General features: G+C 39.2%; 1 protein-coding gene across 10 annotated transcripts in view; it reads left to right on the top strand.

Annotated features, from left to right (window-relative positions):
• Positions 1-19,402, top strand: part of LOC131044769 (protein STRUBBELIG-RECEPTOR FAMILY 8) — an 87,321-nt gene extending 67,919 nt beyond the window's left edge. For all 10 annotated transcript variants that reach the window (XM_057978192.2, XM_057978194.2, XM_057978197.2 and 7 more), the window contains 5 exons: positions 17,602-17,873; positions 17,987-18,125; positions 18,288-18,418; positions 18,611-18,767; positions 18,844-19,402. In XM_057978192.2, coding sequence (XP_057834175.2) covers positions 17,602-17,873; positions 17,987-18,125; positions 18,288-18,418; positions 18,611-18,767; positions 18,844-18,990 — 846 coding nt within the window. In that variant the 3' untranslated portion in view covers positions 18,991-19,402. The remainder of the gene's footprint in view (positions 1-17,601; positions 17,874-17,986; positions 18,126-18,287; positions 18,419-18,610; positions 18,768-18,843) is intronic.
• The last annotated feature ends 1,717 nt before the right edge of the window (positions 19,403-21,119 follow it).

Below are 21,119 nucleotides of genomic sequence, written 5' to 3'. Positions count from 1 at the left end.
AGCAGCCAGTTTGCCTCCAACCGTCCAATGCCCAAAACTGATTTTAGAGTGCGCAAAGCATTATAATCCTGAAAGAAGAGCAATTTTTAGCATCAGATGGCAAACTTCTAGCCAACTTGACTGCAGAGGCAATTGGAGAAATGTTTGGAATTCTAGCATTCTATTCCATGGCATACAAAACCAACGATAGGACGACAACAATATATGAGGCTAGCATTGAAAGATGTGATGGGATTATTAACAAGACTTGGATGCTGAAACCATTGCCGCATATTACAAAGATGCCCAAGCATATCACCAGTTTTGACTTCAAGCAAGAATATGCTGACCTTGTCATGACGTTGAATAGGATTATGGGGTGTACGCATGCCTTCACATTTGAAACCTAGATGTTCTTCTTCATCGGTGAAGTTATGAATGCCAACGAGATAGTGGATTGGGCAAGGTTGATCAGCCATTACTTGCATGAGCAATTGAAGAATTTGAAGGAGAAGCAGACCCAATCTTTTTACATGACCTCACATGTAAATTATTTACTGGCAAGGATGGGTAATTTCAACAGCTTGCCAGGAAAGGGACCCATTGGATGTGGACCGGGGAAGTTGGAAGTCCACGAGTGTTATCCCCAATTGCACCTGTACAACTCTAATTCTTTCAAGTTGGTGAATGACACCTTCACAATGTACTTAACCAGATTACTGCAAGATGAACTCCACACAAGATTGTCACCAGAGGTCAGAATGTTGATACAAAAATTTGGAGCCAAAGTTTACCTATGTTTGGGTCCAAGGGTTTTCCTTTCAGCTGCACAAACTACCGAGGTCTCCAATGGACAAAATGGTGTTGCTGGAGCTCACCAGACAGTTGGTGGCCTATGACAAGATTTAGAAGAAGAAGACGAAGCTGACCATTGAACTCCCTATTGTCATAGGCGACTATGTGGAAATGTGTTTGTCATTGGCGACAGCTGAAAAGTCTATGGAAGAGTTGGCATTTTATCACTTGACATTCTATATTACCAGATCATACTTTGATCCGTATAATAAAATCAAGATGGTCGCCGGAATGAAATTCAAACACAAATTTTACCCGGAGGACTTATGGGCTAATGCCAGGGATGATCTTGAAATCAGGAAAAGAATGTTTTCCAGATTGCCCCTTGACATGTTCAGAATTTGTGAAATTATCCAAGTGCCAGGTCAAGTTAAAGAGGATCGGGATGTTGTTTAGTCGGAATTTGAAAAGTTAAAGAATAAGCCTATCTAGGCTTCGGATTGGTTGGAACTAGAAATTGATGATTTGGATGTTTTGGCTAGACCAATTTTAAAATTGACCAAGCATTGGATTGATCGACACATCAGGATGCTAAAGGAAGGAAATGTTTGCTTGAGTTACCAATTGATGGGAAATATGGATTCCCATAGTGAGACCACAAAGGGATCATCGTAGACCCAAGCTGAAGAAGAAGAAATCTAGTAGGAAGGAGTTGAGCATAGTAAAGAAAAGAATATTCCTAAGAAGTCAAGAACAAGGAAGCCCAACCGGAGGTCCAATAGGAAGCCCAGTTGAAAGAGCCTTAGCAGAAAAGGCCAAGGGTGGAGGAAGCACAATTGCTAGCTAGTTCCTCCAATGTGCAGGAAGTTGAGATGTTTGGATAGGAAATTCCAAGGAATCAGCCAGAGGACAATATTCTTGATAATGAACTTGCATAAGATATGCTTAGCATCAATGCTTCTCACAGACCCGTTTGACAGAAGATTCAAAGGCAAGAACCACCTCCTAGTCTAGAGTAGCAGGAGTAAGATGGTTTTATAGAGAAAATTCTAGAGGGCTTGGAGAAAGCTTCATAGGGACAGGTACATATGGAAGTTCAGGATCAGCTGGCGGCCACTCTAGACTGGTTGAAGGAAAGGATGAGAAGAGTGCCCGAAGAAGAAATGGATCCGACAGAAGAATTGGAAAGACTTCTGGACATAATGAGCAAATCGACAGAGAAGGAGGCCAAAAAGTTTTCCAAGATCAGACGAGATGAGTTTGGATCCAGGACTTACACTTGGTGAGACTAGATTAGATAAAGACAAAGGTGCAATCACGCCCGAGGAGTATGAAATTAGAGAAATCAATTTACGGCGTGCTTCCACGACACAAGTAGTGGGAGATTTTGAATAATCTTCCTTAGCAATGAAGGAGAAAATGAAAAAGATGAAAGAAAAGATTAAGAGGTTGAAGAGAGAAACTGAGGCCTTATGTGAATATGTGCCGGTTTTAAGCACCCTCTTAGAGAGGAAGATCCATTCTTTGTACTACCCTCCTCTCTTCCTAAGGAATCTATTGATGGCGTTGAAGAAGTTAGGAAAAGAGCACAATGCTCTAAGAAGTGGATAGAAAATGTTTTCATTTCAGTTGGAAAGTTTATTGGTGACTTGGCTCATTCTCATTCTAGAATCATTTCTATCCCGACTAGGCTGCAATCTGCGGATAAGTCATGGGAGGATGTGCATATTTACCAAGACCTGACTATTTTGCGACTTAGAGCATTAATGAAAATTCCTAGGTAGACACTGTTTGACGGGAAAGTTGTCAAAGAGAATGATGTTTATGACTTCCCATGGTGGTTTTATGCTGTCTGCATTGGAAAGGGATCTTTTGAGAGATTAAGCAAGGAGTCTGTTTCTTTGAAGGACTTAGTCAGTAAAGTACAAGGAGAAGTTCTTACTACAGTTGAGGCATTATTTGCTAGAAGATTGACTGAGGAGGAATTGACAGTTGACTTCACGAGGGACTGATTACATGAATATTTCTTTGTGGAATTTTTTTCCAAGGCACATTTGGAAAATGTCTCCCTATTCTCCAGCACGATGTGGAAGACTCAAGAGGTAGTGGTGAATTGGGAGAAGTTTTTCTCCAAGTGCGAAGAAGAAATTTCCTTGCTGGAATTTTAGATGGAGAATGTGCCAAGTGTCTCCGTAGGAGAATTGGAGGTCATCATTACTAGATTCCTTGCATACGCCATTAATGAGTGTGATAGTGGTCGTCCATTTTTGGATGAGAATCTTTTGACCACAAAAGGGGGTGGTGCATTCATTGCTGGAATATATGACCAAGTGGTGGTAGAATGCATGGCAGCCGCTGCATTTAATAAGATAATAGAGCATCTTTTGTATGTGGCCAATTCAGAAAGTGATGGTGCATTTATTGCATGATGGAGCATTTATTTCACATTGGGCGAACTTGGAGGATAGTGGTGCATTTAATGCACAATGGACGCCATTTTTAGTAAATAGGAATTTATTGATAAGTGGGCATGATGGGTTATTAATGTTTATTTCCACCTTGTTGCATCATGTGTGTAGTGTTAAATTCGTGCCCTAGATCAGTAATCAGATTTGTGACATTTAATCATGCCCTAGTTTATTAATCAGATTTGTAACATTTGATTATGCCCTAATTTAGTAATCAGATTTGTAATTTAGTAAACTATAATCAAGTAAATTCAAGAATGAAACAAGGAACCAAGAGACAAACACAAATACCCTGGGAAAACCTCCAAGGAGGGAAAACTCAGCATTAAAGACCCACAGGTCAGATTATGTATTCACTCTTATTGCACAAATACAATACTTAGCTTGCTTTTCTGAATCTGATCTTTATGTATCAGATCTGCTCTTTTTGCATGCTTCAAGACTGCACCAAAATGCCCTATATCCTCTTGAATAAGTTCGCCCAATCTTTGGACAAGTTCGCACATCCTTGAATAAATTTGCACAACCTTCTTTAGTGATTTCACACCTCTTGTTTGCAGAGCTGATTTGCTGCTTTCATGGATAACTGAATTGCATTTGTATTTGCAATTTAACCTTTATTTATATGGGTCTTTGACCCATATATCTTAGGTCGTCTTTAGTCCCTTTTGGAGCCAATTTGTGGCGTGTTGCTTTTAGTGAGGCATGGAGGATGGGGCCGGACTTGTCTTGGGGGCACACTACCCCTTTAAGATAGGACCCAGTCCTAAATGGGTTTGGATGTTGCCTTAAGGCAATCCGAACCCATTTTCCCTAGTTATAAACAACATGTGGAATCTTTTGGGTCAAACCCTAATTAGGGTTTGCATGTAATCAAGGCTTGAGGCCTATATAAGGGGGTGACCCCTTCATTTGTAAGCGGGAGAAATTGTTTGAAATTATTGTGCTAAGCTAATGAAGTGATAATCTGTGATACATTGTTCTTTGATGGTGTACACTTGTGTTATTTCTTAGCTTGCATGGTTTTGCTTTTCTCACTTAAAGTAGATTTATTTTAAGCATTTAGATGAATGGGATTGATGATATTGTTCATAGTGAAATCTTTTGCTCATACCTTTTGTAAATAGATGATTTTTGTTTGTAGTGTAAGGTTAGTTTGAGCCATTTTATGTGAAAGTTTAACTTCTATCATTGGATGAACATTGTTCTTTGATGGTTTTCATTGGTATTATGAAAATATCTTGCACAACCTTTGAAGATTGCACCGCCTTTACACAGTTGTACGAAGTTGGCAAAACAAAGTGTGGTTGATTTCACTTACACAATCATTGTCTCCTATGTTCTTAGATTTAGAGTAGCTTTTCTTAACCCTTACTCATTTACTTTCAGTATTGTTTCAATCAAAAGTTCCCCAAAAATTGAACCATTCATTGCCAAATCATTCAAGAATATTCTTGAAGTTATTAATTTGCCAAAATCTTCTTAAGTGTGCGTAAGTCTCCTTGGATTACTGACGTTTCACATCAAGTCAACTGAGTTCACATCCATTGCATAATCGGAGCCTTGAGTCAGTTGTTTGAATTTGTCGCAATCTTAGCATACAATTGGAATTTGATCAGGAGAGGATAAAGTTATTGTTGGTAAACTTTATTTTGTGTTGGACGTGGTCACAAAATGCATGTTAACAGGACCCTTGACAATTCCTCTTGTCAGAGGGCCATGAATACTAATCCAATTTCCAGTTTTGGCTCATTTTGGCGTTGGTCAAGTTTTAATTTTTTATGTGGGTTTCTTTGGACTTGATGATGTTTATTCGCTTGTTTTCTGTGCCTACCTGCATTAATGGCATCCTTCTTCTCAGCTACCAGAAGTTATTGTGGATCTCTCCCCTTGATTTGGGATGCCCATTTTGGGTGCGATGTGCTTTTGGCCACAAACTTTGAAATGCTATAGTGTTCCCATTTTTGAGGAGGTTGGTTTGGTGTGGTTCTGTAGATGCCAAAAGAGGTTGCAAGCAGCCATTGATACAATTCCAGTTCGTTTTGTGGGTACAAATTGTTGGGATTAAAGATGATTAATATTGCAAGTGGGTTTTGTTGTAGAATGTCTACAGGGCATGAGATATATGTTTAGGAAGATTTCTTGGTGACTGCCATGAATTTTCCTTTGCCACATATGCTGGCATGAGTGTAATTTTGGGTCAGATGAATATAACATCATTCTGAAAATGTTGCAAATATTGTATTAATCTCTCCCATTTTTATACATGAATATATGTAGTTATGTTGTGGATTACTAAGTATGTTTTGTTATAAAACTCCATGATCACTGTTGTATGCAAATACATGGCTTCAGGTTCTTTTATTTCTTTTTGTCACTTCTCAATGTGCTATGAATTTGTTGCCCAATAGATAGGCACCAATCTCAAATCCATACCAATCTCATACCATTCAAATAAACAACACAAATCAATAATTCAAGAGTTGTAGTAGTTTTTTTCGTGTTCATAACATCATATCACAACCAAGGATTTAGCTTCAGAGAATGATTAATGAATATATTTCACATGGATTATTGTATGCACAGTTATATCAGCCACATAGGGGTCATGGCAGTCGATTGTTCTTAATTGGGTGACAGTCTTTGGGATTGGGACATCAAGTTGGGTTTGGTTGCAAATTGCTTATTGATTGTATATTTTTTATTTGAGTATCTGTTAAGGTATATCACTCGGAATAACCTCCCAAGTCTAAGACAAGTTCAAAGTGTAGGAGATCTAATCCATTCTCATAGAATTGGCCATTAACTCTCCATAGTTTGTTGATGAGCTGATTTCACTTGCATGTCGACAACCTTGGCCTTGTGAGTGAGATTTGATTCGAGGAAGTAGAGCAACTTTTTTAAGACCTAACAGATCAGGTTATCATCAAATTCAAATTAAGGAAGAAGATATTCCCTTGACAACATTTAGGACTCATGAGGTCATTGTGAGTCTTTGGTGATTCCATTTGGTCTTACTAATGCACCATCTTGCTATATATTGATTATATAGCAAGATATGGGAGTAACATTTGCAGCATGTAGATCAAGTATTACAAGTTTTAAAAGATCACTTGTTTTATTCTAAGCCTTCCTAGTGTGCTTTTGGTCTCAAAGAGGTGTAGTACTTGGGATACATAGTTTAATACGAAGGAGTAAAGATGGATCCTAACAAAATTAAGGCTATCATGGAATGGCTTGTTCCCAAAATCATTAGGAATTTGAGAGTTTTTTTGGGATTGATTGGATATTATAGAAGATTTGTGAAGAATAATGGCCATATAACAGTACCCCCCGTAACTATATTGAAGAATGCTTTTTTCAATGGAACAAGCTAGCTAATGCAGCATTTGAGAGATTAAAGGAGGCTTTGTGAATTACTCTAGTTCTTGCTACTCGAGACATTACCAAGGATTTTATTGTGGAATGTGATGCTTCAAGAAATAATATAGGAGAAGTTCTCATGTAGGAGGGTCAGCCAATTGCTTTTGACAGTCATCAATTGAAGGATAATGACTATTCAAAACTATTAATGATTATAAAATGCTGGCTATTCTTCATGCAGTAAACAATGGGGGCCCTATCTAATGGGTGGACACTTCAAAGTTAAGATAGATCATGATAGCCTAGAATATTTTTTGGAACAAATATTATCTTCTGGGGAGAAACAACGAGTCACTAAGATGTTGGGATATGACTTTGAGATTGTATATAAGAAAGGAAAGAAAATATTGTGCTAGATACACTACCTAGGAAGGATGAGAAGGATGAAGCTTTACTATGTGCCATTTCAATATTACAAGTAGACTGGGTAGCAGTAGCCAAAGCAAGGTGGACAAATGATGTTTCTACAATTTATGTCATTTGACAATTTTCAATAAAGAGCAATTGTACCTATGCAAGAATTCCACTCTCAAACAAAAGAAGCTCACAAAGTCTCATGGGTCTCCAATTGGCATTTAGGATTTTTGAAGACATATATTGAGTTAAGCAAGAATTCTTTTGAGAAAGGTCAATAAATTGTGGTTGAGTGTTTGGTTTGTCAAAGAAATAAAGGGAGACAATTGAGACGTTTGGTCTCTTGAGCCCTTAGTTATTCCTAGCTAGTGTTGGGAAGAGTTTTGTATGGACTTCATCATAAGGCTTCCATGATCTAAAGGTAAGAATATTTAATGGTAGTGGTGGATTGCCTCATTAAATATTTATATTTATTTGCATTATTGCATCCTTTACAACAAGTACAATGGAAAAAGCAGTTTTGGAGAATATACAAAAGCTACATGGCACACCAAAGGTTATTGTCAATGATCTTGATCCTATCTTTACTAGCAGCTTTTGGACAGATTTATTCTCATGTTTGGGTACTCAATCGGTTCATAGTTCTTCATACCATCCTTAATTTGATGGGCAAACTGAGTTTTTTAACAAGTGTTTATAAGGATATCTATGGTATTTTGCTTCTTATAAGCAATTCCAGTGGATAGGTTGGCTATCACTAGCAGAATGGTGGTATATTGCTTCCATAGTTCATCGAAAATGTCTCCATTTATGGAACTATATAAATATCATCCTCCTTCACATCATCATTGAGGGTGTCACCATGAGTTCAGGCTGTGGAGGACCGCATGCTTCGTCAACAAGTACTTGTAGGACTCAAGGAGAATCTGGCCATGGCACAAAATTGAATGAAGCAAGAGGCATATCAACACCATAGTGAAAGAAGCTCTAAACTTGGGGATTTGATTTTCTTAATATTGCAGCCTTATAAGCAAATGCCTCTAAAGCAACGGACAAAGAACAACAAATTATCCCCAAAATATTATGGCCTATACCAAATCATTCAAAAGATAGGTGGTGTCCCCTACAAGCTTGAGTTGTTGCTAGCAACAAATATACATTCAATTTTTCATGTTTCTTGTTAGAAGAAGGCAATTGGGCATATTATCCCTGCATAGACAATATTACTAGAGCTTGATGAAGAAGTAAGAATCATATTTGAATCAGAGTTCATTTTTTAGATGTGCACAAAGAAGAAGAGGACTAGAACATTCACCAAGTATTTCATTCAATGGAAGAATTTACTAGTTGAAGATGCCACATGGGAGGATGAAGGGTTTATTCATAAGCATCCACAATTGATCAGCATTGAGGACAATGCTTCTCTGACGAGGGCTGCCATGCTGATAAAATGACTTTTAGTGCTGGGAATGTTTAGATAATAATAGATCACTTTTCGGGGAGATGAGACTTATTTAATTTATAAAGTGATTTTATATTATACTTTCTAGAAAGTTCTCGGGATGGTTATAAAAGAAGGCCGGGGTTCTTATTTGAAACATACAAAAGATTTAGAAGCTTTTAAAACACACAAAAAAATTATAAGCTTGCTTATTTTCTTTGTGAAGATTCAGAAATTTGTGCTTGTGGCCAAACTCGTATCAGCGAGACAAAAACCCCAATGGTTTCTTGAAGCTGGGAATGAAAACCCTCTGACTTCATGAGAGCAATTCCATACAGGGATCGACAGAATGTTGAAGATGTTGAGCGGGGACAAAAACCCCCATTCGTTGGTGCAGATTCAGAGGTGAATTCAGGTAGGTTTCACATTTGTGCTAAAAGAGATTTACAGGTTTGCATTTGAATTCCAACGAATGTAAGTCGAAATTTGTGTAGTCCTCTTGGCAAAGCCAAATTTTAAATTTCAGATTTTTAAGTTTGCATTGGAATGAGTTTATGTTGAGACATGGACCAGCTAGGACTCGAACCTAGGACCTTCCATACGCTGCTGGAGTGCTCTACCATTGAGCTACTGGCCCCTCTTGGACCAGTCCATCTTCGGTCCGGGTGTGGCTTATTTCCAACACCAACACCCCCCCTTAAGCCACACCTCTCGTGTGCTTGGGGCTCCTTGCCTGGACCTGGATCTGATACCATGTTGAGACATGGACCAGCTAGGGCTCAAACCTAGGACCTTCCATACGCTGCTGGTGTGCTCTATGACTGAGCTATTGGCCCCTCTTGGACCAGTCCATCTTCGGTCCGGGTGTGGCTTATTTCCAACACCAACAGTTTAATCCAATCTCATGGATGCTTGTACACTTCAATTGATGGATGATTTATTGTGGATGGAGATACAATCCTTATGAAGGTTTTGAAAGTATTATTGGACGTGAGGAAATATATGCCCTAGGTGTGAGGATTTGTGTGCCCTAGGCATAGGGACTAGCAATATTCTTTATAGCAGATTCATTCTAGTATGGTTGGCTTGAGACATTGTTTATTCAACTGCATGACTGATATTATGAAAATTGTATAACGCTTCAGGGGTTGATTCTTTCAGAAGAGATCATTATTGGTTGGGTGTGATCCTTTATTAGAAAGTTATGGGTTTAGAGGACACAATCTGACTGAATGAATATCATCAGCATTTGGAAGGGTCGTGTTGACGTGTTTTTTATGACAGCGTCGAACACAGAATAAAGTTGCCCAACGGTCACTTCACTCTCTCCTGATCAAAGTGCGATTGCATGCTGATATTGTAGGAGAATCAGACAATCGACTCCAAGGTTCCTTTATGCTACGGGTGTGACTCAGTTGGCTGATGTGATTGCTGGTAATCCAAGGGGCCTTACGTATGTCGAAGAAATTTATGCGAGCTCAAGAATTTATTGACATGGATGATTTGCAATGAAGCTCTAAGTTTTAGATTTTTCAGAGTTTGAAATATGCAGAAAGTAAATAGGAATAGGGCAGAGGAAAACTAAACTAAAGGGGAATCTAATCCTAGGAACAAGGAGATGAGATAACTTGCGCAAAATCCAACCATGCTTCGCTTTGCCAGCAACGCACAACTACACGAAGGCGGTGCAATCTTCTGGGGGTGTGTTTAAGGATTTTCAGATCATCAAGAGAAACCATCAAATCGAACAACTTCTCCTGATAATCGAAGTTAAACTTACACATAAAATGGAGGCTCAGGTTAACTTTGCACGGTATGCAACAATCAGCTGCACACCAAAAGTATGAGCACAAATTTGGCGACAAGCGATCCGATCAAATCCAGTTCATCTAATAGCATGAAAACAAATCTAATCTATGAAGAGAACGAGACCATGCGAGTTCCAAAACAGCACAAGAACACACCAACAATTGAACAATGTATTAAGTGTTTGCTTCAAAACTCTTAGCAACAATCTCTGACGATAGTCTCTCCTCCTTACAAATGAGGGGGTCACCCCCTTATATAGGCCTCAAGCCATGATTACATGCAAAACCCTAATTAGGGTTTGCCCTAAAGATTCCCCACTCAAGGTGCAACAAGGTGGGAATCTGCATTAAATAACCCACTACGCCCATTTACAATAAATTTAAAAGAGCCTAAAATAGCGCCCATTAGCACATTAAGTGCGCCCCATGATGATGACCATGCCCAGAATATAACTGATGTCGTCATAAATGCCTATCACTCTCCAAGCGACGACGACATGCAAGAAGATTCTCTATCCTGTGGTGGCATGCATTGACTGGTCCCACGCCTTAGTCAATGTTCCTTAAGCCATAAATACGCCATCACTATTCAGTCAAAAGACTTTCGTCCAAAAATGGACGACCATTATCTCGTTCATTAATGGCGTATGCGATGAACCTACCGACGACGGCCTCTAGTTCTCCGATGGAGACACTTGGCACATTCTCGATGTTGAATTCCATCAAGGCAATCTCCTCTTCGCTTCTAGAAAAGAAACCTTCCCACTCTGCCATGGCTTCCTGTGTTTTCTTCATCATACCGAAGAATGAAGAAACGTTTGCAAAGTGTTCCTTAGGAAACAAACCGACAAAGAAGAAATCAGGCAACTGGGATTTCAAGGAATTCACTGTTATTCCTCCGTCGCTGAGTTTCCTTGAAAATAAAGCTTTCGTGGCACTGAGGATTTCTTCCTGTATCCCTCTGATAGACTTCTTCAAGGCGACGGAATCAATGCTGAATTTATCAAGGGTGTTCTTCCCTGAACAGATGGCGTAGAACTATCGAGGAAAGTCATAGGCTTCATTCTCTTGGATTACTTTCCCGTCTACCAGTGTTTGCCTTGGAGTCCTTGTCAGGGCCCCGAGTCGGGAAATGGTTAAGTCTTGGTAGACATCAACATCTTCCCATAGTCCTTCCTCCGTTTCCAACCTACTTAGGAGGGCCACGAACCTTGAATGGAGCTGAGCTAGATCTTCTACAAATTTCCCTGCCTCAGCATAAACATCTTCTACCCATTCTCGGGAATTCTGTGCCATTGCCTTTGTAAGTTCTGCATCATCAATTACTTCCTTGGGAAGGGAGGGGGAGTGGATGAAGGACCCACTTCCCTGAGGGGTTTCTTGAAACTCCTGACGTACTCGCATAGAAGTCTGTTTTCCTCCTTAAGCCACTTGCATTTTGCCTTTGACTTCAGCAATTTCTCCTTCATGGCAAAGGAAGAATCATGGAAATCTCCCATTACTTGACCAGTGGAAGCATGGCCAAGATCCACCTGTCTGATGACGTAATCTTCCTGCCTAATCTCACTCCTATCCTTATCCACCGCAGGTTCAACAATGTGCAAGGTTCGGGCTCTGGATTCTTCCCTGACTACCTTGGAAAACTTTCGGGGGGCTTTTCTTTTCGGTGGCTGATCCATCCTCTTCAATAATTCTTTTAATTCTTGAGCAGGATTGATCCCTCCTTCTGCTTCATTTCCCAATCTGCCTACCAACCAATCTGGCGCGGGAATGGAATGACTATAATCCTCTACATGCTCCCGTTCTTGAGATTCCTCTTCCATTTCGCCAAGGATAGTCTCTACGAAATTATCCTGGCGAACTTCTTCCAGGTGCGGGGAAACTTCTTGTCTCTGACTTCTTGGCTGATGACGGCCCTGTGAAGCATTGATGCTAAGTATATTAGGTGCTAGAACGTTCCCTGGAAGTGGGTTTGTGGGATGTTGGAACATTTCTACTTCTTGTACGCTTGCGGAGCTGACTGGTGAATGTTCCCTTCCTGTCCTCGTTCTCTTTTGTGGAGGCTCCTCCTGCTGGACTTCCTGCTGAACCTCGCGCGGGATTTTCTGTTGGGTATCCTTTGTCTTTGTTACCCTTGGCCTCTTTGGGGCACTTTTTCCTTTGTCCACCTGGGCCTCTCTTCCTGCCTGACCCTGTGAAGAGCCTTCAGTTGCCTCGCTGTGAGAATCCAGATTTCCCATTAGCTAGTATGTCGGATGGACATGGTTTTCCACCAACTTTCTTGTCTGCCTGTCAATCCAGTGCTTAGTGAATTTTAGCACTGGCCTAGCCAAAATGTTCAAATCATCTACCTCAGGCTCCGACCAATCTGGCAAATAGGATAGGTTGATCCTTTATCCTCTCGAATTCGGGTTGCATCAAATCTGAGTCTTCCTTCCCCTGGTTTGGTACCTGATGAATCTCACTTATTCTGATGGTGTCAAGGGGCAGTCTGGAGTGCATTCTTCTTCGGACCTCAAAATCATCCTCGGCACCTGCCCAGTAATCCTCCAAGTGAAATCTATGTATGAATTTGACACCGGTATCCTTCCTAATCTGGCTGTAAGGATCGTATTGGGCCTTGGAAGTGTAAAATGGTAGGCGATAGAACGCCAATTCGCCTGCTGCACTTTCAGCAGCCTCCAATCCTGGGCATATCTCCATGAAATCTCCCAAGACAATCGGAAATTCAATAGATTGCTTCTTCTTCTTCTTCTGCAACTGATCGTAGGCAGTCAACTGCCTCATGAGCTCCAGCAATATAAGCTTATCTGATGGATATCTGGGCAATTTGTAAGACTGGAAGGAGAAGCCCTGCGTCTTGACATAGGTGAACTTGGGGAACTGCAGGAACACTGTGCCATACTTCTGGACCAAAGCACTTGCCTGTGGAGACAACCTCATGTGCAACTTATTTTGCATGAGTTGTGTCAGGTACATGGTAAAGGTGTCATTCGCCAACTTGTAAGAATTCACGTTGTGGAGATGTAGTTGAGGATAACATTCATGCACCTTCAACTGAGCTGGCCCGCAACCCATGACTCCTCTTGCTTGCAGCCCATCGAATCCTCCCCTTCGTGCAAGCATATAGAACAGGTAGGAACTCATGGAAAAGGACTGAGATCTTTTCTCCTGCAGGTTCTTCAATTGTTCATGCAAGTAGTGGCTGATCAATCTAGCCCAGTCGATCAGTGTATTCGAATTCATGATCTCGCCTATGTAGAAGAACATCCAAGGCTCGAAGTTCACCGAGTGCGAGCATCCCATTACTCTGCTCAACATCTTTATCATGTCCACATACTCCTGCTTGAACTCGAAGATTGTGAGAGTTTTGGGCATCTTGGAAACGTGTACTGTAGGCTTCAACAACCACTGCTTGTTGATCAAATCAGCACATCTTGCGGGGCCTGCTTCATAGACTGCTTGAGCACCGTTGTTGGTCCTGTACGTCATGGAGTAATGTGAAGGGATTCCGAAGGCTTCACCAATTGCCTCTAGAGTCAATGTTGCCAGTAACTTGCCGTCTGGCGTTGAGATTGTTTTCTGCTCCAGATTGTAATGTGCTGCACATTCCAAGACTAGATCTGAGCATTGAATGGTGGGAGGAAAGCCAGCTGCTGCAACTATTCCACTTCTCACAATTTTGACAGCTGTCGGAGATGGATTGTGTCCTGTAGTTCCGAACATTCTTATCTTAAATGTAGCCCAGTTGAACGTGCCGAAGTTGGTATCGCTGATCTCTTCCCATCTTGAATTCAACCGAGAATGGGGAAGAAAACCTTTCATCTCTGGTTTGATCAATGCCTGCCTGGAGATAGTAGCCGCCTTGCTAGGTTCCGCCATCTTGGGAATACTTTGAACTGATGAAAATAGAGACTAAGTATGAAAACTCTTTGCTTCTTTACTCTTTCTTTCCTGAATCTTGCACGTGAAAAATGAAATGTTTTTCCCAACTTATATAGAATTCCCAAGAGGCACCAAATTAGTAGTTGCATTTATGGAGCGTCATACTTTCCTTAATTACTATGCCATGCAAGGCAATTTCCCATGCGTGTGAGTTCAAATTTAGAACTTTCCTTAAATGCTCCAAGTCATGCGTCATACTTGGAAGATTCCTCCTGCCAACTCATTGATTTCATTCTTTCCAATTCCGAAGGATCTTTCTGAGGATTTGCTCGATTCCATTCCAACTTGCCATTTCTTGCTTTAGAAGGAATTTTCATGCCTCTTCTTCACATCCCTATTTTTTAGGGATCTTCCTAAATTTTAGGAGTCAAGTTCATTGGATGGGGAATTTCGTCCTGATTCGGAATCTATAAAAATTTCCATATTTGGCCGGGATTTGATGTCTAAAAATAGCATAACTGAAAATTCACCCGAGGGGAATTTCTGCTTTCTATTCCTCCTTGACTCCTTGGATTCTGTGCCTTAGGCAAAATTTCAAATTTTCTGCTTGGGTGAAATTTTACCATTCCAAGGATTCATGAATTTTCCCTCTGTGAATGACTTCTTGGATTCAGCACCCCAGCCTAGCCCTAGGCATATTTTGAACATGTCCATGGAGAGGTGGATTATTGCACTTGTGAATTCATTCTTGATTTCAGTGGCCCAGCCCTTACCTGGACGCATTTTGGCTCTGTCCATGGAGAGGTGGAATTTTGCACTTGTGAATGCTTCCTTGGTTTCAGCGCGCCAGCCCAGACCTGGGTGCATTTTGGCTCTGTCCATGGAGAGGCAGAATTTTGCACTTGTGAATGCCTCCTTGGTTTCAGCACCCCAGACCAGACATGGGCGCATTTTGGCTATGCCCATGGAGAGGCAGAATTTTGCACTTGTGAATGCCTCCTTGGTTTCAGCGCCCCAGACCAGACCTAGGCGCATTTTGAACATGTCCATGGAGAGGTGGATTATTGCACTTGTGAATTCATCCTTGGTTTCAGCGCCCCAGACTAGACCTGGGCGCATTTTGAACATGTCCATGGAGAGGTGGATTTTTCCACTTGTGGATGGCTTCCAGTCTTAGAATATTTTGACCTTCCATTTCAGGGATGATTCTTCAGATTTAGCCATTTTAGACCCGTACCTGTCTGCTTTCAACTTTCCAGATTTAGAAGTGATTGTGCATGTTGATTCCCCGGCTCTCTGCTAGCTTGATCTTGCCACAAATAGACTTTCCCGAAATAGAAACTTTCCAAAATGTCAGAGTTAGAGCCCAAGACAAGACGCAGGATGACTTACTAAAAATAGAAATTACTAAAAATAGTAAGTTTGATTTTTGGCAAAATGGCGACATTTCGGGACTCGGAAAAATCCCTAAAAAATAGGGACTTTCTAAAAATAGAAAGTTGCTCCGTTTGGGCTCAAATTTCATTGGAAGGTCCCTTGAAGGGTCCTGATTCCAGTCGTATGTTTAGTTTTCCCGAGACCCTAACAGGGACCCCTAAAATCTAGGACAAAAGGCAAAACCCCAGAAAAGGACAAAACAGGCCCTAGACCTCACAAAATTTGCTTGACAGAGAAGCAGATTAACCCAAACTGACTCCCAAACATCCGTAACGCAGAGAGATTGAAGAGATTGCCACTGACACACAAAAAACAAAAGCCAAACGACCAAAAGGGCCTAAAAGTTAGGGGGTCCCTATCTGGGATGGGGTGATGTGTGATTAGGTCACAACAGGTCGTTCCACCTTTGTTGGGCCTTATCATATTCCAAGAAGGGTACTGAAGCTTCATATCAGAAGGAGCCAAGTTTGAAAGGGTCGAATTGCTCCAGCAAACTTTATCATTCTATTCATGGTGTTTTGCTGCTGTTCAAATATGGAAGAACTGTGTATAAATTTGAGCATTCTATTCATGGTGTTTGTTGCTGTTCATAAGGTCAGCTTATAAAGGAACCTCTTATTTCTACGTTTCTTCATTTCAGTTAGTATTTAAATTATCACTGTCAACAATACTGTACTGTGCAATGTCTGAATGTGAATATCGTATACTATGGACAACATATGAATGGTTATAAATCAAATGTTAATCAAATCTGCAAACAAAGTCCTCTCATGCAATCTGTTTGCTGAAATGACCATGAGAAAAAGTACATGTTTTTAGTGTAAATTGGAGGGGGGATTAAACAATGGTATATGGAATAAATGGCAATATTTCTGTTCTAAACCATTGCAAACTGAAACACTCAGACCTGCAATAAACATTCCATATATGCAAGCAAATGATCTGAAATGATACCTATTCATTGGATTGGAAAAAGTGTGAAAAACTTTGGTGAAAATTGGAGTGCGATTTTACAGATATAGGGTCTAGTCAGGTTTTCAAAGTAGGCATCAGGGCCTGTCTCTCCTCATGCCTTTCTTTTTATTTATTTTTCCCTAAAACTAATTTTTATATTAAACACCAACCTTTTTAGCAACAATGCACACACTTAAATTTTGATGTCATGTATGACTGAACTTAATAAAATATAAAAATTTGAATATATGTGCGTGCACATACATACATACATACATACATTGTCAAGATGTTAACATACAAGGTCTGCAAATGCTAGATAATGATCAAATAGTTGTTAGTGGTCGTTATGTATTGCTCACTTATTTATTTTAATTTGTAGTTATATCTCTTTATTAATATGCTTTGCTATGTGTAATTTGCTTTGATTCCAAAATTCGTAAATTTTCCAGGACTTTTGTTCATGTAAGTTTGAAGTTTGCTCTCGTTTCATATATAGATTAATTTAATTTTATTTGATTTGTAAATGAAACTGTCTCAATCATATCTTGATTTAATAAATCAATAATTTACACTAAATTTGAGACCCCTTCTCTCCCATGTTTAAATCTACATAATTTTACTTAAATTAGTATAACTAAATGTATATATGTATGTACACACATATATGCATACATACATATATACATTCAGTTATACTCAACTATATATAAATTAGTATCACTCCAAAACTTTAAACTTGTTCATTAATACACATTAACACATTTTTTAATTCACACATATTATTGTGATGAAAATCCTTAAAATATTAGAGTATATATATGTGTGTGTGTTTTTTTATACATACATACGTTCATTCATTCATACATACATACACATACACACATGTATTTGTTTGTTTTGGACATGGCCTTATTGTGATTAAAACTCATCAAGTGGGTAGGGAGGGACGGGATGAGACTCGTGTATATAATCTGATAGTTAAAAAATCTATCAACAACACTGTATATATTTTTTTATGCAATAGTTATACTGAAGCTATGCTTTCTGATTGCAGCTGCTGGCCATAAAGAAGCTCGACTGCTTAGCTTCCATGTTGGAAAAGGATGAAGACTTTTTAGAACTTGTTGCAAATATATCAAAGCTCCGACATGGCAACATTACTGAGCTTGTTGGCTATTGTTTTGAACATGGTCAGCGTTTACTTGTATATGAATATATGAGTAACGGTACACTTCATGAGATGCTTCACTTGAGAGATGAACTTAGCAAGAAGCTCTCTTGGAATGCTCGTGTCAAGACTGCTCTAGGTGCAGCAAGGGCTCTTGAGTATGTTCTACAAATCTAAAAAGTTGCTATGACTAGGGTTCTCGTTTAGATTTCTTCTGTAATTCAGAATGTAGTGGGTATGGGAGCACCCGATAATCAATTTCTTGCTGCAGGTACCTGCATGAAGTGTTCCAACCTGCTGTTGTTCATCGAAATTTCACATCTATAAATATTCTATTGGATGATGAACTCAATCCACATCTGTCTGACTGTGGTTTGGCTACTCTTACATCATCTGTTCCTGACAGTCAGGTAAATACTGAAATGTGTCTCCGTTAGATGCTCAGGTTGCTAGTTCTATAATCCATGGGTTTTCTATTTATATTTTATATTGAAGGTTGCTCCTTGTATATTCTCTGGGTTTACTATTGATGGACAGACTCTGAAACTATGGGCTTGTTATTCTACTTTCAGGTTCCAGCTCACATGCTAGGCTACAATGCGCCGGAGTTTGCAATGTCAGGAGCCTATACCATGAAAAGTGATGTATATAGTTTCGGTGTTGTAATGTTGGAACTTCTAACAGGTCGCAAGCCCTTGGACAGGTATATTGTTATTAGATTTTCGTGAGAGAAAGTCTTTGTAAAATCCCCAGGCAAAAATTATTCACATATGAAGACAGTAATTGAAATCATCTGGTCAGAGATTTTTGATATTAATTAACTTGGCAAGATATTAGTGTATTGTATTGCCACTTTTGGATGTTGTACATCTAAGCTAATGTTATATGGAAACAGCTCAAGGCCAAGGCCAGAGCAGTCATTGGTGAGATGGGCAGCTCCCCAGCTACATGATATCGATGCATTATCCAAGATGGTTGACCCTGCTTTGAAAGGAATTTATTCTGCCAAATCTCTTTCACGGTTTGCTGACATCATTTCTTTATGTGTCCAGGTAACAATTTCTTCTATTATACTCGTAGTGTTTGCCTTACAAGTCGCAGGTATCTGATTTTTTTTATTGATTGCAGCCGGAGCCTGAATTTAGACCACCAATGTCAGAGGTTGTACAGGCCCTTGTTCGTCTAATGCAGAGGATAAATTCAGGTAGAAAGCGATATGAGGCAGCATCGGGATCCAAAAGCCTTGAACCTCCAGGTTCTTCCTTGCAAGAATAGACAATATAAACATTATTTTATCTGTTGTAACAAAGAATTGATAACATCAGCTAGTAGATCATTTTGCTGGTCACCATCTGCTAGATGAAACCATTCTTTAAACTTTAAAGTCAATAGTGGAAACTTTTAACCAATTGATGGGCTCCATAATAAGAAGAGAAGCATAGAGAAAATATTGGTCCATTCAGTCATGTCTTGGTAAAATGTACAATATTTACGGCGATGTGGCTTATAAGAATTAGTCTTTGTATAATTGGGAGGAGTATGAATTGCTGGTTTAGATTATCCTTTAATGAAGAAATATAATAAATCAGCGGCAATACAAGATTGATTCACTTTTAACAATCTGATATCTTCAGACCTTTCCTGGATAATGAAATTACAGGTCTAAGAAACGTGACTATTTTGACAATTTGTCGGTTGATTTGTGAGACGTTATTGATCAGCAGTCTCTTATAGTTTATGATAAAATATGTGCTACATACAGTTTACGATCAACGAGGATACTATTTTCCACTCCACTGTTCCTTCATATTAACAAATTGTATTTTTTGACGTTCGCCTAGCCCACAAACTAATGCTTCTACTTCTGGTTGTTTATGACAAGGACTGCTTGAGAATGCATTCAAATGACAAGAACAGCTTCAAACTCTTCTTGTTTGTAGTATTCAGCAATTTTAAAAGAACTACGCAGCTTTACACACACAAAATATGAACCCAGTTTTACAACTAAACTATTTATGTCCATTTCTGTCCTCCATCTTGAATAGTCTTCTGTCCTCCATCTTGAATAGTCTTTTTCCTCTAATAACATAGTCCTTGAGTTCAAAGAGATATATATTATGGCTGTAAGTTGCATGACGATTGCAAGAAATCCAAGGAGAAATGCATTTGAAGTTGCGATATAAACTTCAGGCTACACAAGTTTGTAAATTTTATGCATATAAAATTAATTGAGAATACTCAATGCTCGTGCAATGTTAACGCATAAAAAGAAACCTTAAGCATTGAGTGATATTAAAGGGTATTAAGTGGACACGAAAAAATGTTGGGGTGCTGGATGTAAGTTTTAACTACTTGAGAAACACCTCATGATAGCACTCCCAATGCACCTACAAGCTCCTAATTCTCAAAACATGAGTAATGCGAAGGGAGAAAGAAACTTGTAACATCAAGGTGACTTAAATTCAAAATACTTATATGCTAGGGCCATTCGTAGTTGCATCTAGATATTTGTTAAAATGTTTACATATGCAATAAAGGGTATGAATTGTAAAAAATATTTAATGTGTACGAAAGATGAGTTAACCACAGGTTAAGAAGACACTAGGTGAAAACATTTATAAATTGTGTTGAGATGAAATGTGTAGAATCAACCATGTCTCACTTCAAATTGTAACTCAAGTGTCGGGCAAAAATAATCCTAGTGTCAAGTGTCTATAAATTTCAAATCAAATATAACTTGACCAAATTTAATGCATAACACTAGTAAACCAAACTTTATGCCGGTAGATAGTTTTAACAGTTAATTGTAGTATCGGTAAAGTTTAATGCATGAAACAAAAAGACATATAACATCCACAACACATAACACAAATATTTGTACGTGGAAACCCTGCAAAGGGAAAAACCACGGTGGGAAACCTTACCCACAATCAGATGATACTATTGCAGATAGTATGTGTGTACAATATGGAACTTGCAAATGCAGAAATGCCAACTGCCTAGAGCTCACTGCTCAATCACAAAATGGGAGTCACACTGATTGCAATTGGATGATTAAATCCAATGATAATGTATTGCTTAAAATAACATCTTCATATGCTGGATTCAGTATCGATTAGGCTCTGATTTGTCTTCTACAAAACCTCCTTGAATCTTGAATGATGTCTGCGTGTATAGCTCTGCTTATATTCGCATATACCTTATGCTCTACCACTTATTACATTCCCGTAACCATTTACACACCAATATCACAAATGAGATCTTACATATATACCAAAACCTAAGACCAAATGTGTAGGTCGGCTCACTAAAGATATTACAATAAAATCAATTACAAATGAATCAATATATGATGCATCATGTCGGCTCAATGCATTTACAATAATAACAAATCATCTCCATAA

This window comes from Cryptomeria japonica, chromosome 7, assembly GCF_030272615.1.
Source record: "Cryptomeria japonica chromosome 7, Sugi_1.0, whole genome shotgun sequence".
NCBI lineage: Eukaryota > Viridiplantae > Streptophyta > Pinopsida > Cupressales > Cupressaceae > Cryptomeria > Cryptomeria japonica.
The sequence above is the reverse complement of the archived record's forward strand: the minus strand, read 5'-3'. Positions and strand labels throughout refer to the sequence as shown.